This window comes from Cyanistes caeruleus, chromosome 3 (assembly GCF_971803275.1).
Source record: "Cyanistes caeruleus chromosome 3, bCyaCae1.hap1.1, whole genome shotgun sequence".
Taxonomy (NCBI): Eukaryota; Metazoa; Chordata; class Aves; order Passeriformes; family Paridae; genus Cyanistes; species Cyanistes caeruleus.
In genome coordinates this window covers 110,561,087-110,581,899 of record NC_141703.1, presented here as the reverse complement: position 1 = coordinate 110,581,899, position 20,813 = coordinate 110,561,087, and the positions used below count along the sequence as shown (strand labels likewise).

The window sequence follows — 20,813 nt, the reverse complement described above, 5'->3', positions numbered from 1 at the left end:
TGCTGGCAAAATTGTATTTAATTCTTTTTAGAAATGCAAAATGAAAGGATGGTCCCCCTCTGTGAGCTAAACTTATCCTAAAATAGTCTCTTTTTTTAACAGAACCCCTGGAATGCTCCAGAAACCCACTGACCTAAGACCCTGTGTAAATAATTTTAATGTCAAGTATTTCAGATTTGTCTTAAAAAATAAACACCGGCCCTTAGTAGCCCCACTGCCTTCCCATTTCCATCCTGCAGAATGGTAAATCTGGGCTTGTGGGAAGTCTGGGCCCTGTGGGTTTGGGAACTTGTTAGAAAGGGTATCCCAAAGGAGAGACATTCTACAGGGAGCTGTGGAAATACTGGTGTGAAAATCTTGGTGATGGTGACTGAAGGCTCTTCTCTGGTACCAGGAAGAAGGAACTGGTTGGATAAAAAAAGTGAATAAGCAGGAAAGGAAAGCAGCCAACACTTCAGAAAGATTTACATGAGAGGGGAGAAAGTCTTGCAGGCAGTACTTTTTGGGAAGAGGGAACCCACAAGAGAAGAGCAGAAGAGCATTTGGAGCAAGGGATACAGCCCTGAGAGGACAGCAGAGCCATTGTCACAGATACCTCTAGACCCTGATTCTCTTTACCTTTTGGTTTTGATTATTCCATAGTAATTTTTCTCTGATGTTTCTTTGTTGTCCTCCTCATCAACTCTCCCAAATAATTTTTTTTTTTTCCATTGTCAAGACACATGACAGACATCTGTCATGTTGTCAGAAACATAGCCGCAGTTACCCATGAGAATTTGCTGATTTCTCAAAATCAAGTTATTTTTTATGCAGCATTCGATCTCATCCATGTCTTGGATGTTTAGTTTTTAAGAATTACTCCCCTTTCCTTTCTGGCTCATCTCTCTCTCCATCTGCAGCACAAGAACTGCCCCTGTTCTGAGTACCTCTAACTCCCCTTCTCTGTAATTTTTCAGTAGTTCCCCAGGAAGATTTGTCTGAGCCTGAAACATTGTTCTGTGCATGTGTGTGTGTAATTTCATAGAAGAGAACAGAACCAAGTCCTGAAATAACTGAGAGAGAATTACCTTTCTCTGAACTGCTCTGGTATCTATATTCCAGTTTTATTTCACATGCATTCGTGTATCAGAACTGTTACTATTTATTAGGATACTTTAATAGAAACTGGCAGCAGCAGAATTATGATGTTACTGTGGAGCAACGCTTCTCACATTGCATTGGATATATGTGGTAGCAGAACTGCTGGGGGGAAATGTGAGCTAATAATTTCTGCAGCTGTTTTTCATGTATATTATTTTACAGCTTTAATTCACACATCAGATATGGGTTATTCTTCTGAAATGCTTTTTAAATGTACTTTAGATAATATTCAACATCCCAAAGCACTGTAGATATATGTCAGCATTTCTGTTTATAATTAGCAGAGCAAATGGCTGCAAAGTAACCTACTTTAAAAGAAATACAGCTGCTTCATTAATAATGGTTGTTTCCTACAGATATAAGTCCACATTTTTAAAAGCTTTTGTGAAGATACAAAGAAGCAGAGAGGCTTTATCTTCAGCAATCCTAATGAAAGGTGTTCAGTGACTATAACAAATGTTGTGGGATTTGGAAGGGCTTATCACATAGTCTGTCTTTCTTATTATTTAAAGGAATCAATTGTTCCAGTGCAAAGTGTTTTCACACAGAGGAGAAAAAAGTCCATTTCTCACCATAAGAAATATTTCCCCATGTACCACAACCAGCAAAAATTCCCCAGCACATCCCTCCATCTGTCTTTTTCCAAAAACCTGCAAAAATGGGTCAGTCTTACAAAATCAAAGGGGGACTCTGTGGTGAACCATGTGAGGGTATTCCAGAGGAAGAATTCCCTTTGCCATTGCCCTCCTCACAGCTTTGGTGGGATATTTGCTTTCATCCAGGTTGTGCCACTTGAATCAGAACCCTCCCCCCCACCCTCTAATCTCTCACCTCTAAAATCTAAATAGCCTTCACTTCCTCACTTTACAGACAGCAGTGTCCACTTTCTGCTATTTGTGTGGATTTAACAGCAAGCTCAGCTGAATTATGTCTTCCCCACCCCACAGAGTATCCTGTGTGCCGGCTGCTAACTTTGAGCTTTTGAGTAAAAAACATTGGCACAGACTTGCAATACGAAACTGCTTCAGAGATATTCTAGTGGGAAGGCATCAGCTAATTAGAACCAATTTTGTAAGATGATGGTAATTAATTTCAGTGATTGTGCACCATCAGACATCCTAAATTGCTGGATACACTTGACACTGAATTTTCCTCAGAAATACTGCATTATTTCTGCAATTATATAAAACTCATTTAGAAAAGATGAAACTTGGTTTTTTGTAGTGTTGTGTGGGAGTTTTTTATCATATAAGATTGAGACATGTAGGTTAATCATCCCACAAAAATATACCTGAAATTCTCCATTAATGAGGCAGTTGTCTGACCAGAAATGAGGTTCTTGTGGCTTCATTTCTGGTAAGACTTGGAGAGATTTCTCTGAAAAAGGATGTGGGTTTCTAGCTAAGTACTTCCTCAGGGGCTAGAAGACTCTTCCAGGATTACACCAAGGGATTCCAGGCAGAGGAAGTCTGTGCTTGGAAAGAAAGTGGCTAGCCCTTGGGAATTGAGGAGACCCAGGTAAAATTTCCCGTTAGCAGCTTCACACAGACTTTGGATGGGACATATTGTTGTTAAATTTTAGTCACCTGCTCGTGTCATGGAGATCTCAGCAATCACTTATTCTGCAGGCATATGAGGCAAACAGTAAAGGCAAGAAGGGTTGAAAGGGCAGCTCTCTGTATTGATAGAAAGATGTCAGTGATTAAACAGGGTGGCTGCAATCAGATGTGTTTGACTGGGCTTGTGGATACAGGCTGCAGAAGAGACAACAAAAAAAAAAGATACACGGGAGAGATGCATAAAAACCATAAGCTAGAGAAAAAAACCTTTTCAGCAAGCTGTTTGGTAGTTTGCCCTGCTGTGGGTTGGAGATGTCTGTTGGACCCAAGCCTATGAGATGATTGCAATGATTCCTACAAAAGTCCTTTTCCCGAGGCTGGATTTTTTACCCCAACACACCGTCCCCGACTCAGCCCACTCTCTGTGCTGGTGCCTCACAGATTCACAGATGGGGCTGTTCAGATTAAAATCTCATCTGCTCCATTTTGTTTTCACAGCTCCATCTAAGGGGTCATTCTTGGCTAAAATAATTTGATTTAGCATCACACAGCGAGGAACAGGGTGATTAGGAGGTGAGGTGGCTTCTTTGGAAAAATGATCCCTGGAGAGCTCTGTGCTGGCTGTGGTCTGTGCTCACCTCCTCGTGCATCAGGCACTGTGGGCATGGATTTAAACACAGAAAAAGAACCTGTCTGGAAGCTGCCTTTTGAAGGAGGTCTGTGTTTGGCTACACAGAATCACGTTAAATTGACCAAAAAATATCACCTGAAAAATCAACTGAACTTCTTTCAGTACTATTCTGCAGCTTCAGACTACCAGAGGTTTTTTCCAGCTCAGTGTCCAGGTGTGCTGAATAGGCAGAGATATTTAGGTTTGGAAGATGCTCCAGTCTTCCCCAGTTTTGCAAATCTCAGAGCTGTAAAAGGAAGGGATGCATTTACCTGGGTTAATCGCTGCATCACCTTGCTTTCTTTATTATTGCTATTTGCTGTTGTAATTCTCCTCTTCCTACCCAAAAGCTGGTGTTGATATATTTCCATTCACTTCAGAAAATTAAAATACTTGTGGAAGAAGGTTAGATTTATATACAGGCAAGCATAGTAAGTGAAAAGGCTGCCACACATACTTTTTTCCTTTCAAAGGGTCTATAAGAAATATACTTAATTGCCTTACAGCACCAACTGCAGCAGATTGTACAGCAAATGAAACCCTGGAATTCAGCTTCAAGTTTTAATCCCTCGAGGCTGGCCTAACAGAGGCTAAGATAAGTGTTACTAGATGGAGAAAATATTGTGATATATTCCTCTTTCTTGGAGTAATCGTTATGAAGTTATTCTCAGAGCAGCTTTGCCATCACACTCATCCTTTTTGCAGCTACAGTTTAGATGCTGAGGCAGACACATTTAGCAAGTTTGGGGGAAAGGGAGAGAAGACAAAAATGAACACTTGCAGCAGATTCTGTGGCTGTAAAATGTGTGTTGTATATCCAGCTAACATGGCCTCACTAGACAGACTAAGCTGTGGGGAAGAGAAGCCAGGTGGCCTTTTCTAAGTTTAATGGTTCCTGCTATTATTTATCTGCATTCAGAGAAGCAGCATCTTTGGAGCTCATAATTAATATTCCCTCTTTTGCTTTCCCATGCAGCATTCATGTGCACTTCAATTTATTAGAGACATATTCCTTTCCTGGCAGGATAAAGGTGGGATTTTGCTTTCAAAAATCAGTCTGTAAAAAAGTAAACCTGCACTGGAAACCTGGAAACTGCTGATACCAATTTTTAATTTTTTTTTTTTTTTAATCAAAATCAGATTGTGCAATTAGAAAGTGAATTTAAAAGAATGCATTCCCTTAACAATGAAATTGTAAGCAGCACAGTATTTAAGTGATTCAAGATTTCACTGAGAATCTGTCACTGATGCTACAGAGCCAGCATTTGTTCTCAAGCAATGTTTTATCCTCCTAAATGATGTATAAAACATCATTTCTGATGCTGCTGTGAGAAGTTCATTTAGAAATGCTGGGTATTTTTAATAATGTAGATATTGTTGCTTAGACATCAAATACCATAGATATTCTTAGTACCAAGCATCAAGAAATTGTTTACAAACTGTCTTGTATTTGAAGGCAAAAAGAATTTGAAAGGTAATGTGGACTCTCTCAGTGTGCTCTTTGTGAATTTGTCGAGAATGAGAAATCAGAAGATCAGAACAGAGCCAGTGTCTTTTAAGTGAAGGTATTTTGAATGTCTTTTGAAAGAGAGGAAAAAAGAAGCCAAGAAATTACAGGCCAATCAGCTTAATGTCAACTGCTGTAAGATTTCTGGAACAAATTATCAAACAAAGTGTAACCATCTTAAAGATAACTGTGAGATAAGTGCGAGCCAACAGGGATTTGTCAAGAACTAAGTCCATCAAACAGATCTGGTTTCCTTTTGTAGCAGGGCTCAGGCTTTGTGGCTGTGGGAGAAGCAGCTGATCTTGTAAACTTTGGCTTCAGGAAGGCTTTAAAACTCTCTCATATGAGATCCTGGTGAGCAGCCAAAAAAATATGGTCTTCATGAAATTTCTGCTGCATTGGCTACATCCTGTGTGGAGGGAATGGAATTTGGATGGAAAGAAGTATGGGGTAGGGCTGTTCTGCACTCTGAGTAGGATCACTCATTAGCATTTAAAATAAATTAAAGTAATTATATTAAACTGAATTAATGGAATCTATTAATAATAATCAAGACTGCATGGAACTCTGTCAACAGCTGAGTAAAGAAGAAATTATCAGCTGACCCCATTTAGTAGCAAAAATATAAACTTCAGTGTGATTCACGTGCTAGTTTGAAGCATGAGTTACACTTCCAAGAAATACCAAGCTTCAACTTGAATTTTGGGAGATTTAACTTGACAAAGTTCTACCATTTACTTTGCACAGTAAAACTGTGACAATAAATGCACAGCAAAACCTGCATCTTTCTCCCAGTGACCATTAGGAACTGTCAGTGGTGAATATGATCTTAGTTAGACACAAACACACTGTTCTCCATCTAAAATGAGATCTAAATAATCTGCAGGAAAATTTTTAGACCTGCACAGAAGATAAAGGCCTAGAAGTGTTCTGAATCATTTGGCAAATAAATAAGTGGGTTTTGGAATAAATGGAACTCCAGAAGAAATACAGAAAAATCCAATGGCTATGCCTCCAAAAGGTTACTGGGGAGTGAAATGGAAAAAACCTTCTGAAGAACAAAAATTCCATGGGCTTGTTGAAAAGCACTGAACTGGGCACTGGATCTGAAAACTGAAGGGCAAAAGGCAATGAGAGAAACTCTGGATATCCTCCTTCCTCCCCTAGAGTTACTGAACCTTTTCAGCAGCCCATTGTGTGTTAGTGTGAAAGGTCTGTAACACAAGGAGAATATTTCACTTACATAAGGTTCCCAAAAGCAAACTGTAGCTGAATAAAAATCACTGTTCGGGACATCTGTAAAGGCTGCATAAATGCAAGAGCAACTACTCAGATACTGCATCTATACCCAGCTGTTGAGAAAAGTTTATTTAGTAAAGCCATCAAGGCTTGATTAAAATTTAATGGAATGATAGGGTAAATGTGGTGAGTCCACTGAGGTCTGAATTGCTGCCAGTATTGATTAACACCCTTAACAGCCCAGTGGGAATCCTATCAAAAACATATTTCAAATCCAAGCTATAAGAATCAGAATAAAGCCCTGGGTAACAACTATCCTATCAGTCAGATAAGTGTTTTATTTCCCTGTATGCCAAGTGAATGAAACAAGGGAGTGGAAAGTTGCCAAAGGATTGTACCTGGAGGCTAAAAAAATGCTGAAAATATGAGGCCAGATTCTACCTGCTATAATTTCATCAACCTAGCTGAAATTTCCAAAGGTTAAATATAGCTCATAGTCTGTATCCTGATCATCTTAGATTAAAAAAAAAAAAAAAATTGATGTATTGAAAAATAACAATTTATAGATTGTAAGGGGATACAGCTGGCATGGAAAATGATGCAGAAATTATTACAAAGAGACTTGATTGAGAAAAACTGTTCTGCTGACAGTCAAAATGTAGTTGGTCCAACTGCAAGGCTGGCAGTGAAAAAATATAAAACCAAACATGAGAAAAGAGAGAGCAGAACAGATGCCATAGAGGATTCTGAGAAATATACAGAGGGAGAAGGAGAAAGGAATAAAATTGCAGCTGGTACATTAGCAGGTCTGTCATTTCTTTAACAGTGAAGATAAGAAGCTTTAACTTCTTGTGTCGAGGCAGAAGCCCAAAAAAAAAAAACTTGAAAGAAGGACAGCGAGAATGGCAAAAGCATGAGATTGTTTTAAACTCAGGCATTACAGCTGTCCTCATAAGGCAAGTATTGAGACTTGGAAAGAGCAGACAAAAGGTTATGTTTTATGAAAAACCAGCCAAGCATGGTCTAGATTTGAAAGAGCAGAAATTAAAAAAGGAATGAATGCTTGCAATCCAAGACGACAAAAGGTTAAGGGAGGTGCTGCAGATGACTCTGAGGTTTGTTGAAAAAATGGAGCTGTTAAGGAGGATTAGGAAGAGGTAAAATCTAGAGGTTTGAGGGGTTGGTTATCTCAGTGGTTTTTTGTGGGGGTAGAGAAGGGTTTGAATGGTCATTTTATAATAAGTCAGGTGCTGGCACTTTGTTCCAAATCTTAATTCTACTGAATTAAGCTGAATAGCTAAAAAATATAATCTGTACATGGTAAGTGTGAAGAATATTAACTGTTGGCAGCCAGCTTCATAATTTTTTTAATCAATTGAACAATTAGAATTAGTAAATAAAGGCAAACCCAGAAATCCTATGTGGCCTCAATACAAAAATATTGGCTAGAATTCCTGTCCCTCCTTTACAGGAAGCAGCTTCAAGTAGATCAGAATATAATATTTTGTCTGTCTTTGCTTAATTGCTGGATGGAATGAGTTTATTTAAAACCTCTCTGACTGGTAGTTTGGGACTCATTAAAGTGTGTCTTGGCCCTCACCTGAGTGTCCTCTTCAGAGCCACCTGCTCATAGGTGGCCCTGATGGTGACAACCAGGGTGTGGCTTAGGGAGAGCTGCCTCCACTTGGCTGTGGAGATTTTAGAGACAGAAAAGCTTTGTTGCCCTGACATAAGGCACTGACACATTCAAGGGGAAGAAATTGTTCTAAATCAGTTGTAAATAGCTGTTTCCAAAGAAGTGTCATTAAACGTGCTTTCTTGGGAGGTGGCTGTGGTGCTTGGCATGGCTCCTTAAACACAAGTGTTGCTGAGAAGTATAGTAAGACAGTGAGGTGGTCTAGCTGACAAGGTGTGTTGGTATCTTCCTTTTACCATTTTCTTTCTGATTTTTGTCATAGTCTTTAAATGTTCGTATCCTGACTAGCTGGATATAGGCCCCAAATCATTGAATCATTATGGCAATGCTGAAATACTTTACTGACCAGGGATAAAGCTAAGCAGAGTTCAGCCTTTTGCTTTGCTGAATCTAATGTATTTGCTGAACTTCCTGTAAGCTTCTCCCCTGCAAAAATCATCTTGCTTAAATGCATGAGCTAAGCAATAGAAGTGTCCTGAATGCTGATCAGAACTTGTCTGTAACCCAGTGCTAAAAGTGTTCAAAGAGAAAATGAAAAGTTAACTTGTTTGCAGGAGTTGTTTTCGTTTGGCTGTTCCTGCTAACATAAAAATCCTGGGTCACTGAATAATCCATGAGAAGCTGAATGTCTGCCAGTTGAGGTCACAAAAATACTCCTGCAAGCAGTCTGCTGTGAATGGTAGATAGAGCAGGCCTGAACAAGGCAAAGAGCCTGCAATCACATTTCTGTGCAGCTCCCCACTGCCACATAATTCAGAAGCTGTCTGATGCAGGACATAAAGAAGTGTTAATTTTGATGCTGCAGATGGAGAAACTGAGGCCCAACAAGGCTGCCCAGCTGGGAAAGTACATTTAATGGCATAACTCTTATTTACATGTTCAACTCCAATAGATTTCAGAAGGTGTTGAGCAGTTTAATGCATTCATGGGTCTGAGTTTAACCTTAATCAGCCAGGAAGATTTTTGCAAAGGTACATGAGCCCTGAATTCCACCCCAAATCTTCTTTTTAATCAAGTGTTCAGAGATTAGGTGTTAGGTGCACGAGCAGCATGAACTAAAGCCCCAGACTTTTTTCAGGTTATTTGGGGATTTTTTTTTTAACAACAAACCCTTTTCCAAAAAATACCATAAGAGTGAGGTAACAGCAGAACCTCAATGCATACAATCAAAGCTGAGACAATAAAAAGATGCTTCTTTGTTTCCTGAGACCATGGAATAATCGGTGAAGTCTTGTGTCCTTTCTCGTTCTTGTACTAAAAATAGTGTTGGGGGAATATCTTCATGGTAACCAAGTATGAAAGCAATTAAATGCTGTCAGTAGGAAGATTGTGAAATGTGTGAAAATGTGGAGGAAGGGGGGATAAGCTGCACAATGAGAGATGTGAAGGGATGCACTGCCAAGCAACTTAAGTCCTTGAAAAAACAATCTTGTAAGTGGGCAGCTTTGCTGGATGGGTGACAGAAGTATTTTAAATAAGAGCTGTGGTTGATATCACTGGAATGAAATAAATGGGAACTAGCTGTGTTGTTTCTTGCCTTGCAGAAGCACGATGGGCACTTCACAGTGATCCAGCTGGTTGGAATGCTGCGGGGGATTGCCTCTGGCATGAAGTACCTGTCGGACATGGGCTACGTGCACCGGGACCTGGCAGCGCGCAACATCCTGGTCAACAGCAACCTCATGTGCAAAGTCTCAGATTTTGGCTTGTCACGGGTGCTGGAGGATGACCCCGAAGCCGCCTACACCACAAGTGTGAGTTTTCTTATCTAATTTGAACAGCTGATTGCCTGGTGCATCTTTTATTCCAGTTTCAGATTTGTGTGTGCCATAGGAAGAGCAGTTGGAATTGGCTTTGTTCCCTTCTCAGCCATGTGATTCAGTAAACACACTGGCAGTGCTAAGGGAAGTTGTTTTGATTTTTGGCTAAGGGATGTGTAATAAATTTTGGCAAAAGTTTGTTTTAAGAAAATGTGCAAGTATAAGTGGGAGACCTTTCTCATTCTTGTTTGAGGTTTTGTTGGCTGTGGAGGGTCTTTTCCCATGTTGTTTCCTCTTCTGCCAATTTGTGTTCATTTATAAGGATATATTTGTAAAAGAGAGAGATGGGAGAGGAGAGAATCTTACCAGCTTCACTGTTGGAAGCATGCTGTCAAGCCTTGCATTCATAAATTAGAATTTTAATTTTATTTCGCTGAAGTTTACTTTCTAGCAGAACATGTAGGACCTTCCTTGCATGGTTTCGGTCTCAGTTTATTAATACTTAATTCCTTGTGTAATGAAAATAAACTGTTACAATGGCAAATGGGATTTGGGTGAGGGGAGTTGTGGTGGGGTTTTTGGTTTGTGGTGCTGTTAGGGGGGTTCCAGTGAAGTGAAAAATTTTTGAACATGAAGAAGTTTGTTCAAATGACAAGTCCCAATACACCATTTTTTCCTGATACCAAATTACATTTCAGTTCCAATTATTATCACAACAGCTAATTGCAAGCTGGTTTTTTAGTAACTTTCATATCTATCATTTACACTAAAACTGTTTTGGAGGAAGAGTGCTTTCTCATTACTACTCTCACAAAATGTGCAGAATTTGTTTATTCCCATGATAGGGCACAGTGACAGAATTGTAATAGAGAAGATAAATGAACATTAAATAATTTATTTCAGCCCTTTTTTTTACTATTTCACTTTAAAAGTGATGTATGGCCAAAATAAGGAACTCATCTAATTTCTCTGTACTGCAGGAAGTATTGTTGTGCATCTACTGAATTCAATGCAGATATTGTAATGGGATTATAGATCTTATATATTTATATATGTAGAATATATATTTACTTTTAGTTTAGGCGTAAATAGAGGTGTTCTGATAATTTTGCTGCAACTTCCATTTCTTAGAAGTTCTATACAGAACTGCAAGCTAACTTAGAGGAAAACAAGTCAGTTTGCAAAGTTTTATATTGGTTTTAATATGCAAGCTGGGGAAAAAAAAGACCCCAGATTTTATTTTATAGCAGAGATTTCCTTCATTTGGTTCTCAAAACCTGCTTTGCTTGTAAGAGGCTTGAAAGGGAAAATAAACACTGCTGCAGCTCAACATGAGGGCTGAGCCTCACTGATTGCTCAGCTGGCACCAAGTGCCCCAGTGACAGGAGTCCAGTGGCAGACTCAGCTCTGAGCCCAGGCTCATGGGCCCGCCTGGGGAGAGGCACTGGGAATGGCCAGGCAGCCCCTCCTCTCCCAGGGAGCCTCAGGAAAGACACCAAATGATAATCAGAGGCTTTCAGCTATTGTTTATCCTCTCATTTTCTGCTGGATACTGACACAGAACAATTAGTTTTACAGAGTAGTTAGTGCCTCGCCTCTTCATCATGGCTAGAGCTGCTTTTAGGAAGTCCTACGTTGTGGAAAAAAACATGACATATTCCTTTCTTCCTTTATCTGTGCTGAAGGACTTCCTTGAAACGTAGAACAGGCTTTGTTGAAATGCTCCCTGTTTTTCTGTCAGCTCACACACCCAGCTGTGTAATGTGAGGCTGTTGTAGGTGTAGAACTCAGAAGTGCTCAGAGCCTGCCAAGGCTGCAGCCAGGTGCTGAACTACCAAATGCTGCTGAGCAGGTACCTAGAGCATCCAGCAGGAGGGGTATCACAGATGCTGATGGCCAGTGACAGGTCCCTGTGTCAGCCAGGCATCCAAGGTGAGTCTGTTTCAACCCTGAACCCCGCAAAGAAGATGAAAAAGCATTGAAACTTAGGTGGGAAAATGGTGTGTGCCATTATGACATGAACTGAAAATTTGTAAATGGGAAGAATTCAAAGCGACAGAGCCAGGTATAAGGGAAATTAAAAGAATTTCAAATCATTTATTCCTTCAACTGCTGCTTTCCTGTCCTTGCAAGTGGCTCCTCACACACTGACTGTTTCAGTCACTGGGGCAGAGCCTGCCCAGTTGTTTCTGTCACCTCTGGTCCCTGGGGAGCCCTGAGGGCAGACTGACAGCTGCACTCCATGTTCTGTGTTACACTCATTCTGTGTGAGCTGGGGATAACCAGCTTTCTGTGGGATGCTCTTGCCTTCCATGGGCTCCGTCCTCAGGGTCTTGTTCCCCTCCAGCAAGTCCAGCAGATTTCTCTGTAGGAACACTCAGCAGGAAGTCAAAAGCCCTGCCAGTTTTCAAAAGGACTCAGCACAACTCTGACCAAAGTTGGGTGGGGACACAAAGAAGGAAAGATTTCTCACAATGGCTGTGGAGGACTCAGGGAAGGCTTTCATGGTAACAGAAATGTGGACTAGAAGCCCACATTGGGTGCCAAATCCTCTTGGAGCTCTCACTGCCCATCATTTTGGCTCTGACCTTTTTACCCCTCATGAACATCTTCCCAACAGCAGGCCATGTGTATTACTAGAGGATTTTACAGCATCTCTTTAGTTCCATACCGTGTTTTCAACATGTGAAGGTTAAACCCTCTGTTCTCTCAAAGATTCTGGTGCTTTTAGAATTCATGTTTCCTCTCCACAGAGATTTTTATTGATAACAGCCCCGTACCTGTAACTGCAAGAAACCCATGGAGTGGGTCTGCATATTGAACAGTGGTATTTTTAGCCTCACATCTCCCAGCACAGCACTGTCAGTGCTCAGAGGAAACTGATTCTTTTGTCTTCCCCTTTTTGTCTTAGTCCTGGTGTCAAAAACTGAATGGTACAATTGGTTGTTTTCTTTGGAAATTATCTACAGTACACTGTAAGCCAAAAACAGACTTGTAGATCTATGATGCCATGGTCAATTATTGTGTGAATGTGGTGTTTTTTTGTCTTCCAGCCTATTGAGACAAAGGATGTAAATATGTCTTTGATGAGAGGGTTTTTAGGAAATAAAATATTAATTCCTGATTGTTACCTGGAATCAAAAAATTTACAGCAAGTTTTCATTTTAGAATAGAAAGGAGGAATTATAAGCCAGGAACATTTGACGCAAATCTTTGTGTTCCAGATTGATCAGGAAAAGATAAGGCAAACTTTGGGATAATTGAGTACTATGTGGGTTTTGCCTTTGGAGACAAAACTTTCATTTTTAGTAGTGGTTTCCAAGGCAACAGTTAGTCATAAAAAGACACTTCTGTTATATAAACAAGCATTTCTGTCAATACGGAGGACATCTAGGCTCTTGCATCCCTGCTTTTAGATAGACTGTGTTGGATGTTGTAGATTCATTTCATTTAAAACATAGTCAGGGTTCACATGTATTTCAAAAGGAGCCACATGGCTCCAGAGCAACTCTTTACAGGCAGCAAAATATTTATAATCAGAACAAAATTTGTGGCACTACTGCAAAAAGGACTAAACTGGTATTTCTCTTACAGGTGACACCTTAATAGTCTGCATTAAATCTTATTTTTTATCAAGACAAAAAGCTGCTACAAATGGAATTATATGATAAAGAAATGTATTGTAGATTTCTTTTATCAGCTTTATTTCTGAATTCATTCATTCAGCCTTACTACATGAAATATTTTCTTCTTTCCATAGTAGTAGTTAGAGAATTGATTTATTGCATTGTATTTCCTGAATCACTTTGTAAACTTTATCATTCTGATTCTTCTCAAGCCAGTTGGGTGAAATACCCCAGTCGAGGAAGATCTCAGACTGATTAGATTCATCAGAGGAACAAAGACTGATGCCAGTAACCTTTATAAATATTAGCAAGTAACAAAATTCGGGGGGGGGGGATCAGGATGAGGCGTTCATATTTTTTGACTTTGTTATATACACTTTCCACATTGCAAGACAACTCCAGATTTCCCTGAGTGGTACACAATTAACAGGTTTGGAGAGAGAAGGTTTAATTTGCTGAAAAGTAAAACAAGATGCAAATGATTTTCCAATTAATTTGGGATGTTCAGCAATGTCTGAACAATGTCTGTGCTATTGCAAGCATATTGCCTAGATTTTTACTTTAAGGTTAATCATGGCCCCTAAATTGGTTATTGGCAACCATTGAAAAAAAAAGAAGTTGCAAAGGTCTGCATTAACCTGTTTTCTTGAAAACTCATTGGTGACCTAAGGTTGAGCATAAATGGTGTCAGCTCTTTGTGTGTGACATGGCATGAAGGGTCTGGAGCACCAGTCTGATGAGGAGGGGCTGAGGGAGCTGGGGGGCTTATCCTGGAGAAAAGGAGGCTCAGGAGGAACCTTATTGCTCCCTGAAAGGAGCTAGGTGGGGTTCAGCCTCTGCTCCTGGTAATGAGTGACAGAATGAGAGAAAAGTTGCTCCAGGGGAGGTTTAGACTGGATATTAGAAAAATAAAATATCCTTCCAAGGCTACTGTGTGAGACAATAATATTATTTGCCAGAGAGCTACAGACCTCAATGGGATCCCCAAGGGGTTGGCTTTGGATAGGTCACTTGGTACCATTTTGCCTCATCAGGATTATTGTGTTCTTGTGCAGGAATCCAGCTGCTGGCTGCTGCTGCCAGTCCCCAGACACTGCAGGTCCCTGCTCCTTGCAGGGCATCACCCTGCTGAGGGCAAAGGTTTGCTTTCAGCTGCAGTGCAGCAACAGGAGTTACTCTGCTGGGACTCTGGCACACACATCAGTATTTTGAAGTAGCGAGTCATTATCTCAGAATGTGAGCAGGAAGCAAGTTAACAAGAGCTGTGCTGAGGTGCCCAGCCTGTGCCCGGTGTGAGGATTGCAGTAACTGGTTTTAAAGTGTGTGATAGGACTCCTGTCCTCTGGTGGTGAGATGAGCCACCTTCCCCCGAGCGCCAGCTCCAGCTGGATCCACTTCCTGCTCTCAGAGGATGCCTGGAGACTCTGCATGTGCCCATACTCAAGAACAAGTAGCCAACAGGTGAAGGAATGTCCTGGAAAAAGTTGCATATTTGAGCTGTACCAGTGTGAGGTGTGATGGCTTTTAATTACCTTCTGTGTGTTTCAAAGTAAGTTTTAATGTAGTTTGAGCAATTCAGTGCAGGGTGTGGTGCTTGCCATTTACTTGGGCTGTTTGTAGCAACCCCTGAAGATGAAAATATGTCTGTGACAAAATTTAAGCATTTGGAAACATTCATTTTCAACTTCTCTCTTCAGCTTTTGTCCAGCTGTGATCCCAAGCTCATCTAACAGGTTTTCTGGTTTATTTAGCCCTCCTTAAATTTAGTAATAGAAATAAACAGGCTAAAAAAGACCACAACAAAGGCAGACCCATAGGAGGAAGATCCCAGGACAGGAATGAAACAAAAATATAAAATTAAACTCTCTCCATGTTTTGTCAAACCTTGTGCTTCTGTGGGTACTCACTTTCACAGTCATTGGAGTTCTGAGAATGCATACAAAAAAGCATGCAAATTTGCATTTAGATGTGCAGAAATTAAAAAGAAGCTTAATGGTTGGATTTAATTATAAAACTGAATCTCATCCCTTCTTTTATCTTCCACACCACTCCAAGTAGGAACTCCAGGTATGGGTTTGGCAGAGAAATGCAGTTGGAAATTTGTGTTTCACTTTTTCATTCCCAAAATTATGATGTTGATGAATTCAACACAAGTTTGTCCTAAGATTTTGGCTGTAAAAAAGTGGTATTTTGTACTTCATACCTAATGTGGCTTTCAAAGCAACATCCATCATTCATTGTAATCCAATTTAATTTCAAAATACAAAATACATTGTAGTGTAATCAATCTAAAGGATGCTGCCTTCAACAATTTCCAAGCTCTGCCTTTCTTTTAGCTTGGATTTCAGCTTTTTGTCTCTCTGCCTCCTCCCATTTTCATATGAACAAATTTGAGTTTTGAGCTCTACATGTATGTGCTTTTGCTATTTCTCAGGCTGACCCTCTGAACATTTCTCAGTGTTGTTATTAACAGATGTTTCACAGGATTGAGAATGAACTACTTACAGATCTGTAGTGCTGGTGCTCTTGGAGATCTTTGTATCTTAATAATTGATGAATCTGTTTGTGACATTTAACCCTGAAAATGATTGCATTTTTTCCCCTCAAAGAGAGTCACAAGTGTAAAGTGTGTCTTTGGTGTAAGATTCAAAACTTGCCTGTATTCAATCCATACAAAGAGGCAATGTTACATCTCTGAGCAAATCTTAATAGCTGTGCAAGGACAGAGGAGGTGGAAAAAGTCAAGGCATTGGCAAGTAATTTCTGAAGAGTTAAAAGAGGATTATGAATCTCAGAAAGCTACAGGTGGTGTTTTTGAAAAGGCTGGCCGAGGCACCAAAGTTACTGACCTGTCAGCTGGGCATGGAAACCTTGAAACATGGTCTGTGCACTCTCTTCTCCTTGGAAACCAGCCCAGTAAATGTAAGCAGTACACTTCATGTATGTGTATACATGCACTGCATACTGTGAGCAGTCATTTTGGTTTTGATCCCTCATACTGTTAATAGACCTTTTTTTAAGCTAACAATTTGCAGAATATTAATCTAATTTCAGACACAGCTGGGGTTTTATCCCTGTATGGATTTGAGTGCATGCAGTTATAATTTTTAATGAGAATTTTCAAAGTACAATTGAAGAAGTTATTGTAAACATGCAGAACATGCTTACACATTTTTAGTGAGATCTTTATTCACTCAGAGCAGTACTATCCCCACTTAAGAGTAAAAAAGTAGGTCTACTGGCACAAAACCAAAGTTATTGCTCTGTTTCTAATTCTGTGAATGAATGTAATCTTGAATGTCTGTTTTGTTTATTGCAGATGAAGGATCACAGTTCACTTAGGATTTTAGTATTCAATATATCAACCAAGGTGCAGTAAATCATAAAGTACCTTTCCTGTGCTGGAACACACCTGCACTATGCACAGCTCCTGTACACTGTTTAATGAGCTTCAAGGCACTCCATTAAGGTCAAAGCAGTTGCTTTCAGTAGCATGTCAGCTGACAGTAATTCCCATAGGTTATGGTATTTTGATGTATAGAACAAGCAGGACAATCTCTTGAAAGCCTTGAAAAAGAATGTAGCTTATTCATGTAGGTGTTATTTATTTCTCTCTCAATAAAAACTACTGGCACCTTTCAAAGATGAGTTCAGAAACTATTATAAAATTTGTTTGCTGTGTGCTTACAAGAGGTAAGTAATTCACTGGGAAAAGAAAACCATTCAGCTCCAGTGAGCCAAACAGCTCAGCTCTAACTCCTTTATTTAGTTATTGGTAGAGGAAAGGAAATAATATCTGGATGATTTTTTGTTTTCATTTCTTGTACCACTCTCAGTGGGAATTTATGAGCCACATTAAATACCACTGTAAAAAGTAACTACTCTGCATACAGGCATATAAAACTTCTGGGTTGAAAATTTGAAACACTTGGCTTCACCAGGCTTTTGTAAAGCTTCATAATTAAATTTTGACACATTACACAGTGGGATGCATTATGTCCATGAGTATAATTAAATGAATTCTTGACTCTAGTGAAAAAAAAAACCAAACAAACAACAAAACCAACCACCTGTTGGACTTGGTTGTTTAAAAGCACTCAGTTGGTCAGGCACAGTCCAGGTGCATATTTCAAAGCTCATGTGCAAGGAGCTTGGAGAGGAGGAGACTCATCCTGTGTCTTCAGCTGCTGTAGATCATTTATGTTTCTGTCTCATTTCCCCTGCTGTGGTGTGGGTTGCACTGAACTGGCTGTGTCAACTGGAGAGCAAAGAGTTATGACCCTGGAAGAGATGGAAAAGTCTCAGCAGCACTACTAGATTGTGATGAAATCCTGTTTATTTTTCAGAATTTGGAATTCCTGTGCTAAAGATCTGACATATGGTTGCACTGTCTTTAAGAGGTAGAGGGTTTTCTGACTGGTTCCTGGAGAATTACCCTACACTGTATTTGCATGTGACTGGCTAGGCTTGTGTTTCTTTATGACTGTCATCAATTTGAAATTTATCAAATGAGAAAGAGGCATTACAGTTGCAGAGACATTATTTATGTTCATGCTCCATGAAAACAAATGATAACAAAGCAAACAAATTCTGTTGATTTAGCAAGGACTTGATCCTAATTGGTTTAGCCTGGAATTCTGATACCCAGTCTTCAAAACACAAGTCTGGGGAAAACCAAGATTCCTTTTCCTCTTTTACTTAAGTGAAGAGAGCAAGTCAGGATTTATTTTTTTTTTCCTTTTAGTCATGTGAAGAGAGCATGTGGGCAAATATCAGCATTATGGATATGCTGAGTCACCATCCCTGCAGGTGTTTAAAAAATCTCTGGATGTGGTACTTAGGCATGTGTTTTAGTGATGAACACAGTGATGAGTGGACTTGATGAACTTAGAGTATTTTCCAAACTAAATGATTTTATGATTCTGCCTGCTTCTCTGGGTAATATTGCACACCTGGGAGGGTTTAGGATACATTAATGATGGAAGAGTTCACAGATAAAAAAGGAATATGTTTCCATATTGCTCATCTACTCTTTATATGAAGAATCTGGCAAAGGGTAGATCCAGTGAAATATGAAAGGGGGGAGTTCTAGCCTAGTATGATTTTTGCTTTTGTCTTTAGATGTGCAGTACTGATGTTTCATCATCTCTCCTTTGCTCTCCTGAGGAAACCTGTGCCCTGATTGCTGTTGTATCAAGGTTTTTGGTATCCACTTCAGCTAGAAGAAGGAAGTAAAAAAAAAAAAAAAAAGGAGGTCTCACATGCTGATGAATTTTTCTGCTCACTTTGATACTAATTCTAATATTTCTCCTGTACATGATATCAAAGTTGTTGTAAATGGGATTCTGTAATTACATAAGGAAGTTTCTGAAGCAAGGTAGACACACGTGTTAATCTACTTTCATATTTCTGTAACAGAAATATTAACTGGGGAAGAAGACTGACCTAGTTATTCACCTAAATTAATCCCCAGTGAAATCAACCGGAGGAATTTCCACTGACCATGTGGGAATTGTGATCCCCTAAATCAAAAGGACAACCACAGTGAGAAGTTTTTCACTGTTGCCTACTTGCTTACAAGAATGAAAGCTAGATTATCTTCAGTCATACACAAGCCCTTGGGAATCTCTCTTGTGCACTTTCCTATCAGATTTTCAAAACTTTGCAGTGGCAAACTTTTAGTTCCTTCCATTCTTTTCTAGTCTTGCTCTTTGGCAGATTTTCAGGAGAGCAGCTTCTTGCCCAGCTGTGAGTTCTTCCCTTCATTATAAGGGGGGATTGGCAGGGGAGGACGATTCACAGTTTGCAGTTTCTGTCTTTCCCTTTAAGCAGAATGTCGCAGGAATATTGCGGCACGGTGCCCGTCTGTCTGAAAAGCGTGTTAGATTGCTGTGACTCTGATAAATCTAGGTCAGACATCACAGCCTTTGCTCAGTACTTACTCAGGCAAAACTCCTGTTGAGGCCAATGGGAGTTTTGCCTGACTAAGCGCTGTGGGATTTTGCCCTTAGTATCTAAAATATTTGATCTTTTCCTCGTGCTTTTGGAAGTGCTCTAGAGGCAAATCCTGTATCTTGTCCTTGACTGCCCCACTGTGGCTGTATCCTCATCAGCCTAAAGGCTCACAGATTAATGTGCCTCCTAATATTAAGCATCTCTTCATTGACAGAATATTTAAAAAAAAAAAAAACAAACAAACCCTGCACAATTTCCTATTTATTATATTTAAAGTAATCCCAAACTCTATGTGTGGTAAATGTGTGTATTAGTGCATGAAAAGGAAATTATATTTTTGTATTCTGGACTCCTTGTTGCAGTTTTCTCTGCTCTAGAGATGCAGAATTTTGTTTTCATTTGTGAGGGTTTGTGGGGGGGAAAAAGGAATCTTTATGCTTAAGAAATCTCTTGGCTTTTTGTTGTCTGCAATAAAATATTTCACAGGTTCATATTTCTGCCCTGTCCCATAGAAACTTTTAGTTCACAGTTTAAATGTCAGAAATTCATCCAGTGAGGACCAGGGTCGGTTTTGTGGAGTAATAGATAAGGAAAACTGACTCATTGATAAATTCAAATTTGCTGCTACCTCAAAATAATTTTCTTTGCAAGTAAGGCCTTAGATGAACATGCTTAACTGCATGTGTGGTATTTGGATATAAAGAAGGATATATAAAGACTTGAACCCTCATGGAAGATCCATGAGTTTTCTTCTTAGTATTGTGACCATGCTTAATGTTATGATTTTTCATTGTTTTTCTAAAATTAGCTGAAGTGCATTTTGAGGATGACAAATCCTCCCCCATAACACCACATGACTGTGCTTTCATTTCTACTCTATCTGCCTCTGTCTTCACTCTCAGTGCATTACCTATTAGTGCTTCCTCTGTTTCCTCCTTTCATTGTATCTTGTTTTATATCAGACCCTCTGGAACTGCAACTATCACGTTTTTTCCATCAGGCACTCTGCTTTTCATTTAAATTCCCTCTTGGAGATACATATCTTAGGGTTTACTACAAACCCTTTTGAATAAAAATGCAGTCACCCTACTCTTTATTTTTTTAAAAAAAGCTCTAGGGTAAATCTCATCATAAATGTGTTGCACATCTCCTTAGAAGCTTGCTTATCCTTACTCAGGCTGAATAACTCCCAAATCTTCAGAGCTTCTCCTGAAATAAATACTCCTAGACGTGGATAAGGTGTTATCCAACATGAACAATTACCTTGAGAGCATCAGCTGTTTTTCCCACTGTAGCTGTCACAGCCTGTACAAAAGAACACTTGGTAAACAAGCAGTTGTAGCCTAGGAAAAACATTCTAGAACCATTTCTCAAAATAAGGAAGCTGGGAACAATCTTAAAATATATGCCTCTCTTTACACAGCCTCCTTAAATTCATCATTATAGTATACACAGTGAACTCCAAGAAAATATTAATTTCATGCCTAAATCCTGCAAGTAAGCCACCACACTTAGCCATTCCTCTTATTTCAGCCTCTTTAGCAATGTCATGATTGCAGATTAGTTTATTTTATTTTTAAACACAAAGAAAAGAGACTTTTCAGTGCTGATACACTCCCAGAATTACAGCAGCAGTACTATTGATTAAACATGTAGGCAGA

The 20,813-nt window shown here is 39.6% G+C and overlaps 1 protein-coding gene across 8 annotated transcripts in view; it reads left to right on the top strand.

The window, feature by feature from the left end:
* EPHA6 (EPH receptor A6) overlaps positions 1 to 20,813 on the top strand; it is a 371,203-nt gene that overhangs the window by 320,858 nt on the left and 29,532 nt on the right. For all 8 annotated transcript variants that reach the window (XM_086884184.1, XM_086884183.1, XM_086884182.1 and 5 more), the window contains one exon: positions 9,356 to 9,565. In XM_086884184.1, coding sequence (XP_086740310.1) covers positions 9,356 to 9,565 — 210 coding nt within the window. The remainder of the gene's footprint in view (positions 1 to 9,355; positions 9,566 to 20,813) is intronic.